The 12,364-nt window shown below is 55.5% G+C and overlaps 1 protein-coding gene across 6 annotated transcripts in view; it reads right to left on the bottom strand.

Annotated features, from left to right (window-relative positions):
- Positions 1-8,562: 8,562 nt before the first annotated feature.
- CAMSAP1 (calmodulin regulated spectrin associated protein 1) overlaps positions 8,563-12,364 on the bottom strand; it is a 55,857-nt gene continuing 52,055 nt past the window's right edge. For all 6 annotated transcript variants that reach the window (XM_027104313.1, XM_027104310.1, XM_027104311.1 and 3 more), the window contains one exon: positions 8,563-10,486. In XM_027104313.1, coding sequence (XP_026960114.1) covers positions 10,184-10,486 — 303 coding nt within the window. In that variant the 3' untranslated portion in view covers positions 8,563-10,183. The remainder of the gene's footprint in view (positions 10,487-12,364) is intronic.

Below are 12,364 nucleotides of genomic sequence, written 5' to 3'. Positions count from 1 at the left end.
GAGAGAACATTTCTCAGTGTTTTGCTGAGTTTTTCAAACATAACAAAATTAGAGGAAAACCTCTGTTTTATTTATTCCTATAGAAAGCTGGTCAGAACAATAACGCCAGCAACGTGCTGGCCATTCCGGCTTGTCAAGGGCGCAGGGCCTGGGAACACCGGCTTAAGGTGCCCGCTCGCCCCACCCCGGAGCCGAGCGTTCACAGGCAGACATGCGGCAGGTGCAAGTGGGCGCCCAGACTCGGGGCGGCCGCCCAGAATCTCACAAAGAAGTGCAACTGGCAGCTGGGGGACAAAAAGATACGGAACCATAGCAAATGCTTACTAAAGCCAGAGAAGGCAGGAAAAGGAAGAAACGAAGGACGGCGTGCACAGCACAGCCCTTCACCCCAAGTCCACCTGCCAAGAGAGGAAGGAGGCCCCTCCTCGAGACGGCGCCGGCCCGCCCCGCGCCCCGGGGGCCGGATACGGATGCACGTTCGGCCTCCGCAGGACCACAAGGCGGGCACCCCACGACGCTCTTGGCCCTCATCTCGACCCCAGTCCACACCCAGTGGTCTCAGAGGCGCCTCTTTCTTTTGGGGGCAGCTGTGCGCCCTGATGAGTGGGTCTCAGAAGAGCCGCAACATTTTCCTGGGAGATGGGCAAGCTACGGCTTCCTGCGTCCCAGGGTCCCCCGACAGGCGTGCAGGCTGGGGTCTGCCGTCCAGGACCTTAGTCCGGCCGCCCTGAAGGCAGCCCCGCCCACCTGGGGCTTGGGGGGCTCGGCTGGGGCCTCCAGGGGCAGGGGCTGGGGGAGCACCCCCGGCATTCCAGGCCCCCAGGGGCGGCCAGATGGCCAGAGCCACCTTCGTCCTCAGTGACATCCGCAGGAGCTTGGGGGCCTAGCACGGTGGTCTCAGGGAACTCACGGATGCCTAGAGCAGGCCCTCCAGGCGGGACTGTCAGAGACAGTCTGTTCCATGGCCCCGGTCACAGAGCGCAGAGCTGGGAATGACCATCAGGTCCTCCATGCCCCGGGCACCCTGAATGGGCACCTCCAGGTACCCTCAAGGGCCTGCCTGGGGGGCCGGGGGGGGCCACATAGCACTGACCCACACCCTCTGCAGCCCCCAGCCTGGCACGTCACTGCTGGCTCCACGAGGCCCGCTGGACCTGGAAGTGCGGTCCAGGGTGGCTGCACCTTCCTCCCTCCAGGAAGACACCCTTCCTGGCAGCCCGGCCTCCACCAGGGACCTGACTGTGGCTGAGTTCCCAGCAGGCCCAAGGCCTTGCCTGTCAGGGGCAGACGGCTTCCCTCCCAGGTCCTGAACTCAGGCCGCTGCCTGGAAGCTGGAGAAGCAGCAGACCATCCGTCCTTCAGGGAGGGGCCTTGGTCAGGACTCTGCCTCGCCCTCCTCTTGGGCGCCTGGGCAGCCTCGGGGGCCGGGCAGCCAGGAGGAGGTGGTTCAGGGGCACGAGGTTTGCACTGGGGAAGCGGTGTGAGCGTGTGGAATGGGGGGGCAGAGCCCGTGTCCACCCCTGACGGTCTCGTCGTGGCACTCTAAGACCCCTGCCTGGTCTGGCTGTGGGGTCCCTGTCACCCCAGGGCCTGTCCCCTCTCACGAGGACTTGGGCAGAAGTGCAGCATCACGCCGTGGGCTGAGACCTGCCTTCCCACCATCCCCAGGCAGGCTTGGGGCTCTGAGGCTGCAGGCTGTACCCGGTCCCGCTGTGGGCCCTGCTCTCCCACCAGGGAGGGGACCCTCAGGCTTGAGTCTCATAGTTGAGGAGACTGTGGTGGGGGGCGAGGGGTGCAAGATGAGTCTTGGATCGAAAAAGCCCCTCTACCCAGGACTATTCCACACCAGCCTGCCCCAAGTTCCGAGTGACTGAGGCCCAGGTTAACAACGTGGGTTCACGGTGGACCCCCATTCTGGCCCTGGTCACCTGCAGGGAGACCACCCGGCCCCTGCAGATCCCTTCTCTGGCGGGGACCCCTGGTCAGGGGGGAGGGTCCTGGAAGGTGTTCAGGGAACCTGGCCCCGAGGCAGGGGTCCTTGAAGCCAAGCACCACACCTCCGGGGTCCCTCTGGGTCATGCTGGGGAGGACGGCTCACCCAGGCCGCCTTCCTGCTGCCCCGCGCTGTCCCAGGGACCCGGGCCACAGCCCCCAGGACGGCAGGGGCTCCACACTCGCTGGGCGTCTGCCGCAGCCCGTCGTCCTGCCCATCTCGGGGCCGGCGCTTCAGGCCAGCAGCTCCAAGAGTCCAGAAGGAGGGGGCCCGTGGGAAGCTCAGTGACCACCTTGGCTCTGAGGCAATCCCTGTGGCTGGTTCCCGGCTGCCCTGCTGCACAGGGGGTTTTGGGGGTCTTCCCAGGGGAACTCCTCCCCCAGGGCCTCCCCCAAGAGCTGGCGCTGAGGCTGGGTCCTCACTGAGGCTGGACGGGGAACCAAATAAGGCTTTAGAAACACTGCTTATCACAACACCAAAAAGAACGTGAAGAAGTGCTGAACGGGTAAGATAATATACAGAAGATAACATAAATATGTTTTAAAACTTACCTTCTGTATATTATTTAGAAAAAGACAGATGACCCAGCAGGAAGGTAGGCAGACAACTTGAAGAGACATTTCACAAAAGAAGAAAATCAAAAAGACCAACAAAGAGATGGAAATATGCTCTACTCATCTGTAACCAGGGAAACGCCAATTAAAAACACTAAAAGGGGGGCTTCCCTGGTGGCGTGGTGGTTGAGAGTCCGCCTGCCAATGCAGGGAACACGCGAGCCACAACTACTGAGCCCACGCACTGCTACTACTGAAGCCCGCGCACCTACAGCCCGCGCTCCGCAACGAGAAGCCACCGCAATGAGAACCCCGCGCACTGCAACGAAGAGTAGCCCCCGCTCGCCGCAACTAGAGAAAGCCCATGTGCAGCAACGAAGACCCAACGCAGCCAAAAATAAATAGATAAATAAATAACACTAAGAGAAGGGGTTATATTCCAAACACCAACAGTAAAAAAAAAAAAAAAAAAAAAAAGGCCACACTTTGGCATATATGCTGCTCCCATAATGAAAGAATCCTGTCTAGATTATTTAAAAATCTTCTATGAATCCGTAAGAAAAAGAACCACCCAGTTAGAGAGGCCCAATTGAAAGTGGGCAAATGACCAGGAATCTCCCAGAAAGGGAAGCGTGAATTTGCTCCGTAGACACTGAAAAAATGCCTCACCCTCACGCCAGGGGGCGCCCAGTGACACCAGCAGGACAGCCGTGGGATTCCGTGTGAGCCCACCGTGTACCCGCCGTGCCGGCCCGAGCAGAGCCCCCGCACCCCCAGACCTGCTCTGAGACCCCAGGGCTCGTGGGCTCAGTCCCGCAGGTCGGACTCCCCGCCACGCCACCCCCAGTGGGACTGCACCCCGTGTGGGCGGAGGGAGCTGCAGTCCACGTGGAGGCACGTGGCCCTGCTCACCTGCTGGGGCCCAGCCCCTCCCAAGCCCAGACGACAGGGAGACGGCAGGCACCCGAGTCAGGGCTCCTTGTCCTGGGTCCCCAGAGCCAAACCCTGAATCAGCAGACGGCACCCCATGGAGAGTCCTCTGGGGATTTTGTGGGGGGTGGCGGCCCACCTGCAGACCCGGTGCGAGGGGTCGGCACCTGGTGACTTTGAACCTCGGGCTTAGTCACACCTCCAGGACGCCCTAAGTGACCGTAACCGGCTGTTCGGGGGGTCAGCAGTGGGCTTCACTTCCCGTGACCGCCCTGCTCGATGCACGTGCTGGTCACGAGCGGGTCCGGAAACGCTTCAGTTTGCATGCTGGTCGCTGCACTTCTAACACTCACCACCTGTTCCTGTGCTTTTCTAGGAGGACTTTCATATCTCTGCCAATAAAGACGGTTTGGGCTTTTCTTTTCCTACCTTTAAACCTCCTGTTTCCCTGTCTTATTACAACGGCTCAGACGTCCAGGAAAGCCCTGGCTACTCACTGTGACCACAGGCAAACTGGCCTCCACCCTGACTTAACAGTGAAACACTGAAAGTGTCCCCAGTTAAGTGTGGGGCTCGCTGGAGGTCTCTGGCGGGTATCATCAAATTACGAGACTTCTAACGGCAACGTTTCTCATCGTGAATGATACATATTGAACGTCATCAACTTTTTTTTACGTGTGGTTTCCCTCTTACACCCAACGTAAACTACACTTTCTCACGTTGAACCTTTATTCCCATTTAAACACTGCTGAGCATAATGTCTGAGTCTGGGTTCATCTTAGTATTTTATATTCACCAGCAGGAACTGGGCCATGATTTCCGGTCCCTGTGTCTCTGGCCAGGTTTTGATGCAGAGAAACCTATGCGTCACTCTACTGTGTGTCCGTGCACAGCACCCCTACCTGAGCCTCCTCGCGCCTGAGACGTGCCCTCTGCCCCGCCCCCAGACACACCTGAGCATCTCTGAGGGCGTCTCCTGGTCAAGGACGCGGCACAGTCTGCGTGGCAGCACTTCCCCTCCTTGGTGGTACAAAATAGTGGTACATCTTAAAAGTAAGGACGTCTTAGACCAGCAAACACGGGTCCTTCCAGTCGCCCGTCTCAGAGGCTCCACGAGGACAGGGCACCCAGGGGCCGCCTGCTGACGCCACCCGCCCCGCGTGTGTGTGACGTCCGAGTCTGCGGATGCCCGGGAGGGTCTGGAAGCGTGGACAGTGGCGACCCCCTGGGCACTGGCACCGGGGGTGGGCAGCCTGCAGCTTCCCCTGGTGTGATTCTCAACTGTTTACCGCATTTGATGCTTTCAAGGAGTACGTTATTTTATAAACAAACAAAAGTAACATGAAACAGAATTGTCCGGAAAGCGGGGCTTTTTTGTTCATTTGATCCATTTCTAGCCCAAGGAGAGCGTCTCCAAGTAAGGAGCACTACCCGGTGTTTCCTCAAGGGCGGCGCCTTTGGGCAGAGTGGGTTCCGGGCAGCGGGAGGCCTGGCAGGAGCGGGGGGCGGGGCTGCCCTCACTGAGGGCTGCCCGCCCTGCGAGAAACCCCCTTCCCCCGCCCCAAGTTCCAGGGCGAGGCCTTCCCCTTGTACCTAGTTCTACGCAGCTGAGGTACCACCTCCCCGGGGCTTCTAGAACGAGGTCTGCAGCGCCAGTGTTTACGTGAGGGCCTGGGCGCTCAGAAAGCCAGACCAGACGCCCCGGTCCCGGCACCCAGATCACCCGTAGGTCTGTCTCTAACATGGTCCTGCCCGACTTCAGGGTGGCCGCCCACTCCTGCCCTTCCCATGGGACCACACCTGGCACCAGACGGTGAGCAGGGCTCCAGGTGAGATGGGCCCCGCCCCGTTCCCCAGTCCACGTGTGACCGGGCAGTAGCCTCCACATCCCCGCGTCACTGGGCTCTTGGCCCCACCCTACACCCCATGGGTCCCCGGGATTTGTGACGCAAACGTCCCGCGAGATCATTCCACATCCAGGTGCAAGAGCAAGGGCTTGGCGTCCCCCAGCCCCAACCCGGCAGCAAGTTTAACCAACTTTCACCAAATGTCCAGCTGGTGCCGGCAACATGGCCCGAGGGCCGAGAACAGATAAAGGGAGACGCCCCCGCTGCCCCCAAGAAGCCCCGTGCCCGCCCCACGTGCCCGCACCTGGCCGGTCATCTCCCCCCTGACCCTCCCAAAGCAGCCACGTCGTCCTAAGCAGGTGACACCTGATGCCTGAGCCCCGTGGATCCCGCCCGGGAGGGCCGCCCCTCTGGCGCAGCAAGCAGTCCTTGGTGAGGAATCTTCGCGCCCACAGAACACAGGGCGCTCGCGAGCTGGACAGGAGGCTGACGTGAAGAGACACACAAAGATAACAGCGCATTTTCCGCCCCGCACACACTGGCTTTTGCAACGATGCTTCTGCAGCTGATCGACTCCTACTGGCAGTTCCGTGCCTACTACGGAAACCGCACAAAGTAACCATTAATAAATATACTTTAGAAGCAAAAAATTCTAGGGAGAACTTTGGTGACAAATACTGAGAACCACTCATTTAAAAAATGAGAATAAACACTTTGCCAAATTTTATCAAGCTCTGTACTTGGGATCCGTTTGCTTTTCTGTAGGTACGTTCTACTTCAATTGAAAAAAAAGAACAAGGGTTGTATTGTGACGAAAACAACAAAAAACTCACCACCTAGAATTAAAAGGGCAAAAAACCAAATTGTTTCTTGCGCAAATGGAGACTAGAGAGGTTTATCAGTTCAACTGAAAATAACTGCTTTAAAAAAAAAACCAAACACACACTTTAAATTCAAGTCCTGAGGCTTCAGCCTCTGCCTGGCGGTGCTGCTGACGCCTTCTGTATGCTCAGAAACTCCCATCACAGGATCCTGACCTGGATGAGCAAAGAGCACGCATGGTCCAAGGCCATCTGAGCCCCCGTCTCAATGCCTGGTCCTTGGAGCTGCAGGCTTGTCAATTTAACCCATCCCATCATTCCAGCATCTCAAACTGTAAACGGGGAGCGTGTGTGCAGCCGAGGCCCAGAGTGATGGTACCTCAGGAGTTCCAGACAATCAGTCACCCAGTGGAAACACAGGCCCAGAGACGTGACTCCAAGGCCAAGATTGCTAGCTTCTGACTTTCGTAATAGCACCAGCCTAGACTTCACTTTTATGGGAAAGTCGGTTTTTATGCTGTTGCTATTTCTTTGCACCGGCGGCGACCCCAAATTCTCATTGCCAAGAAAGGGTTCCCGTGAAACAAATCCTTCACAGATTACATCCGGGCTTGACGACGTGGAGCTCAGGCTATAATTTTTACTACTCTTTGTTCAATTATTAATTCCCACTGTAAGTGGCTTTTCCTTGCTATTTAGGAAATCACGTGGATACGGTAACTCGCTCTTTCTAAAGAACAGAGAACAACGCAAGGAGTGGAGATCACCCCCTCCTAGATGAGCACAGGGAAGGGTAGGGAGACAGAGGGGCCCCGCTTCTTCCCAGGGCAAGTTCTGCCCCCGAGATCTCGAACAGTCCCCACAGCTCGGGCCTTCGCATGGAGATGCAGTCAGGGACAGCCCGGAGAAGGCTCCAGACCGCGGCAAGGCGCCCCCAACCCCTGCAAGAGACGGCCAGGCGGGATGCCACCCGGACGCGTTCTGCTCCCCGCCAACGCTGGCGGACTTGGCCGTGACCTTGACGCAGAAGCGCAGCCCATCCTCCCCGCACGCAGAGCCCCCACCAGAAACGAGGGCCACAAACTGGGAGGGGGCTGCCTAAAGCCGCTCACTCCCGCTTCTCAAAGGCCAAACCGCGTTTTACAGAGTAGGTCAGCATCAATCAGGAAAGGCTGTCCAAGTTCATCTTAACAGGAAATTTCATTTCAGGGACTTCCCTCCCCAAGTAAGAACTACAGTTTCAAAAAAATAAAAGTATACCCCAGGGGCTTCCCTGGCGGTCCAGTGGTTAGGATTCCACGCCTCCACTGCAGGGGGCGCGTGCTCGATCTCTGGTCGGGGAACTAAGACCCCACAAGCTGTGCAGTGCAGCCAAAAATAAATAATAAGCAAAAGGAGAGAACACACACACGCGAAGTATAACCGAGACATAACTTCGGAATTATTCCATTTTGCAGTTTGCCAGAGCGAAGAACACAGTTTGGGTCCAAACAGCCTGATCAGACACTGCCCTGCAGTGACGTGCAACGTCAGAGGACACATGGGAAAGACGGTCCGTCCGCCTCTGGCGTGTGCGAGCGTCCACACCCCCCCCCCGCCACGTACGCACACTCACGCACACGTGTGTGGGGATAAGTTAATACATCTGCACATAGATTTGTAACTATGGGGCTCCCTCACCGCAGTTTTATTTGGGCTCCTGGGATCCCAGCTCACCAGCAAGGACTCATACATGAACCTCGTCACGTGCTCAGCCATGCACGCAACACTTTCTTCACCAAGTTAAATTCTAAATGGGTAGACGGGCGGCTGGTCAGAATGCCGAGAAGGAAAGACGTACCACCCTCCACCGTAAGAACAACAGGGAGCCCTACGAGGCAATGAACGACTTCACCACCACCAAAGCCAGAGAGGACGGAAACTCTCCACCACGGAAGGGAATCCTGCGTCTGAAACTTCCTGCGCCCCACAGGGGGCCCGCGGGGAGCGTCCGTCCCCACGTCCCGAGCACTGGTCCCCTCCCTGGCTTAACGAAGGGCACAGAGCACCACATGCAAACAACCTTCGCAACGCCCCACAGGTTGACTGACTGTATCAGAAGACCCAGAGTTCACCCAGAACTTTGGTAGGAACGAGCTTTCCAGCACTGGGCCGGGAGCGCCTCTACATCTTCACTGAAAACCATCAAATTCCGTTGACTTCAACAGGACTGTTATAAAATGACGGAGAAGTTGTCACACGTCTTGTCCGCATAAAGGAAGAAGTTGCAAAGCGTCCCTTCTCTAGAAGGATGTGATTCTCTAATAAAAGGGACGTTAGTCAACTAGAAACCACAGGAAATTTCTCTACAGCAAGGAGCCGGGGACACTGACCGAGAAACAAGTCACGACAACCTCACGCAAACGTGACCATAGAAAGCAAATTAGGTAATTACTTTATTACATCTTAGTGCTTTCTTAAAATAAATATAATAATATAATATACAACATACAGTGAGAAATAAAGCACACGTGTGAACGGCATAGTAACAGGAAAGTTCACTCAGGACTGTTTAATACTCAGCACTGGAGAAACCGCACAGCTTCGTTACCTATTTACAGACAGAGCTGCTGGCTACCTATATATACAAACCCGACCGGGAGCGGGCAAGGCCCTGCCGCTTCTGTACCACGTTCCCTCCATCCTCATGGACACAGTCCGCTCACCTTTTCGTCTAAAATTACCAGTATACTTTGTCTTAACTGTTTCTCTCCACTGATCTTCAGTTTCTTTCTGCAGTTTGAGATAGATTCAAGTAACACTCCCAAGAAAATATGTGCAAAACTAACATATGGGACTCCAGAATCTTCCGGCAGTCGGGTCAGCTGGTCAGTTGCACAGGTGTCGGCAGACTTCCGGTGCCGTGCGGAGGCCGGGCAGGAACGTCTGGTCCGGAGAAGCCCTAGTGACTGTCAGGGCCGCCGTGGAGAGAACCCGGAGCATTCCGCTGACTTGGAGCTCCGAGACGGCCGCAGATAACCCCTTTAATTGTCTTTAAGCAGGCGACACAACGAGATGCTCTATCTAACCCGAGAACCGCACGCTTCCTGCTCCTCCAGAAGCAAGAATCAGGACGGGTGAGTGACGACGTGATAAAAACACTAAAAGAACCGTCCGCGTAAGTGCATCGCCTTTTAAGAGAAACATGCTCAGAGTGAAAAAGATTCTACTTTACCAAAATCTGTCTTTATTAAAGTGAACAAATCGGGAGCACACCATCCCAAACGTAATGAACGCGGGCTGTAATCGGCTCAGCTTTTCCTATTTTCAACTAGGCAGGCACCAGCGAGAGTACCATTCACCATCCTCGTGATCGCGTGTCGGCGAGAACCCCTCCGTACTTGTAAACGTTATTTTAGCAGAAGACAGACTTTGCAGATTTCAGTGCTTTTAGTGAACTGGTATTTTCAGTAAACTTTTTCTGAGCAGCAAGGAACAAGAATTTTTTTCAGAAATCTTAGAATTGGATATAAACGTTGGCAGTAGACACAATCAATAAATATACAGTTTCTCAAATGAAAACGACTTCCCCAACACGAGCTCCTTCCCTACAGACATTCAAAAACCCTGACCCAAGATCGAGTCTCAGTCCTATCATCTCGCGAGATTACAGCTGGCCAGCAAGACGGCTGTCAGGTCATGTGCAAAAGGGGGTGAGGTGAGAGGCAAGAAAGCAAAGGAAATCACTTTTAATTTACACCGAAGGAGAACTTCAAGTAAAAGGAATCCGCTGCCCGGAGCTCCTGGGCACGCGCCCCTCGTCTGGGAGCCTCCGCGTAGCAGTGACCACAGCAGCCGCGAGCTGCTGGAAACGGAGCTGAGTCCTCACTCCAGCTCCACCTGCCGTCCTGTGTGCTGGGACCTAAGGGAGGGTTTTCTCGTGTTGTCTAGAAGTCTCTTTGAAAAAGGTCTGTGATTCTGCACACTTCGTACCCAAAAGGATGAAAATAATAAATATCGACCTGGCCGGCGCGTCCTCAGACTCCTGCCGCACCAGGGTCATTTACGAGTCTGCGTCTTCTTTGGCACCGAGGGCCGCTTGGGCTGCCACAAGTGGTTATGAATGGTGAGCGCGTCCACGCTGACGGACATGGTTTTGGCCGGGATCAGGTTAAACTGTTTTCGGTCTGAGCTGTATTTATACAGTTTGTCGATCATCTTCTTGGTGATGCTCTTTGGCCCCGTGCCAGTTAGTTTGTAGATTTCTTCAGTGTCAGGATAGTAGCAATAAAGTGCCCTGAACTGGCAGCCAGCATCACGAAACAGTATGATGTAGTGATTCGCGTCACACTTCTCCAGCTCCTGTGTGGAGGGAGTGAAGGAGAAGAGACAGGGAACGTGAGTCCCTCCCGCAGTCACACCGCAGCATCCACCGTCCTGACCAGGAGGCCCGCGGCCAGCTAACCGCCCACCCCGGGGCAAGCGTTCTAGGACACAAAGCTATGGGCTATCCGTTCAGTGGAGCACCAACTACCACTGAGATATTTTACTTCAGTCCAGGTATCCAAGGAAAAAAATGCTTTTAACATTAAGTGAAAAATCACATGAAAAGACGCTGGACATCATTAGCCATCAGGGAAATGCCAATCAAAACCACAGTGGGGGGCTTCCCTGGTGGCGCAGTGGTTAAGAATCCGCCTGCCAATGCAGGGGACACGGGTTTCAGCCCTGGTCCGGGAAGATCCCACATGCCTTGGAGCGACCAAGCCCGTGCGCCACAACTACTGAGCCTGCGCTCTAGAGCCCGCGAGCCACAACTGCTGAAGCCCACGCGCCTAGAGTCCGTGCTCCGCAACAAAGAGAAGCCACTGCAATGAGAAGCCCACACACCACAACGAAGAGTAGCCCCCGCTCACCGCAACTAGAGAAAGCCCGCGTGCAGCAACGAAGACCCAATGCAGCCAAAAATAAGTAAATAAAATAAATTTTAAAAAAAGACAAAGTTCCATTTAAAAAAAAAACAAACCACAATGGGGGGTACTTCCCTGGTGGCACAGTGGCTAAGACTCTGCACTCCCAATGCAAGGGGCCTGGGTTTGATCCCTGGTCAGGGAGAGAACTAGATCCCACATGCATGCAGCACCTAAGAGTCCACATGCCGCAACTAAGACCCAGCACAACTAAACACATAAATATTAAAAAAAAAAAAAAAAAGCCACAAGGGGGTAGCACCTCATGCCCACTAAGCTAGAGTCAGCGCAGGTGCTGGTGCGGAGAAGCAAGCGCTCATTTTCCGCGGGTGGAGGGGAGGCGACACAGCCTCTGTGTCGGCCAGTCAGTCGGCCAGTGGTTCAAAACGTCACACAGAGTTACCACGCGACCCAGCAATTCTTCTCTCAGTTAGACACCCGAGAGAAGTTGAAACACGCACGCACGTAAAACCTGCGCACAAACGCTTTCAGCCGCGTTACTCGTAACGGCCCAAAGGAGAAACAATCCAAACGTCCATCAGCAGGTGAAAGGATAAACAAAATGGTCCAGACGCACAACGGGAAGCTGTTCAGTCACAAAAAGGAACGAAGCGCCACCACACTCGCTACAACTCGGAGGAACCTCGGTAACATCGTGCCGAGCGGAAGAAGCCGCCCCGAGAGGCCACCTCAGGCGTGAGCCCCTTCACGGGACGTGTCCAGAAGAGGCGAACACACAGAGCGGACCGCAGACCTGTGGGGCCGGGCGCCGGGGGCGAGCGCGGGGAGCGGCCTCGGTACAGGACCCTTCTGCGGGGGGCAGCTTCTGGGATTAACTGGTGACGGCCGCCCCCTGGGGACAGACTGAGCAGCCCTGAACTAGCACTGAAGGGGGGACCTCACGCTGCGTGAGCGATCTCTCGATAACGCTGCCGCAAAAGAACCTGAGGCAGGCACGACCGTCAGTGCTTGTTACAGCGTCTGCCGTACGGTGTGCTCAACTCTAAGAAATCACTAACACAAAAACATTTTAAAACAGATTCTCCTCGTGCTTGAAAATGTCTAGTTTTGTCTTCTACCCCTGCATGGGCCAGGGTTCCTGACACCCTCTCCGGGTCTCTGATTACTACGGTATCTGCCTCTTCACCCGCCCCTCAGGGTACAATGCCATTGTCCAGCGGCCACGGGACACGTGGTCTGTAACAGATAGACTCGGAAGCGGGTCACACCCAGCTGTCTTCTACGTAGCCAGGAGCTAAAAAGATTCGTA

This window comes from Aethalodelphis obliquidens, unplaced genomic scaffold (assembly GCF_003676395.1).
Source record: "Aethalodelphis obliquidens isolate GAN/ISIS:26980383/991018 unplaced genomic scaffold, ASM367639v1 scaffold7, whole genome shotgun sequence".
In the NCBI taxonomy this organism is placed as follows: domain Eukaryota; kingdom Metazoa; phylum Chordata; class Mammalia; order Artiodactyla; family Delphinidae; genus Aethalodelphis; species Aethalodelphis obliquidens.
This window is presented reverse-complemented; position numbering and strand designations above follow the sequence as displayed.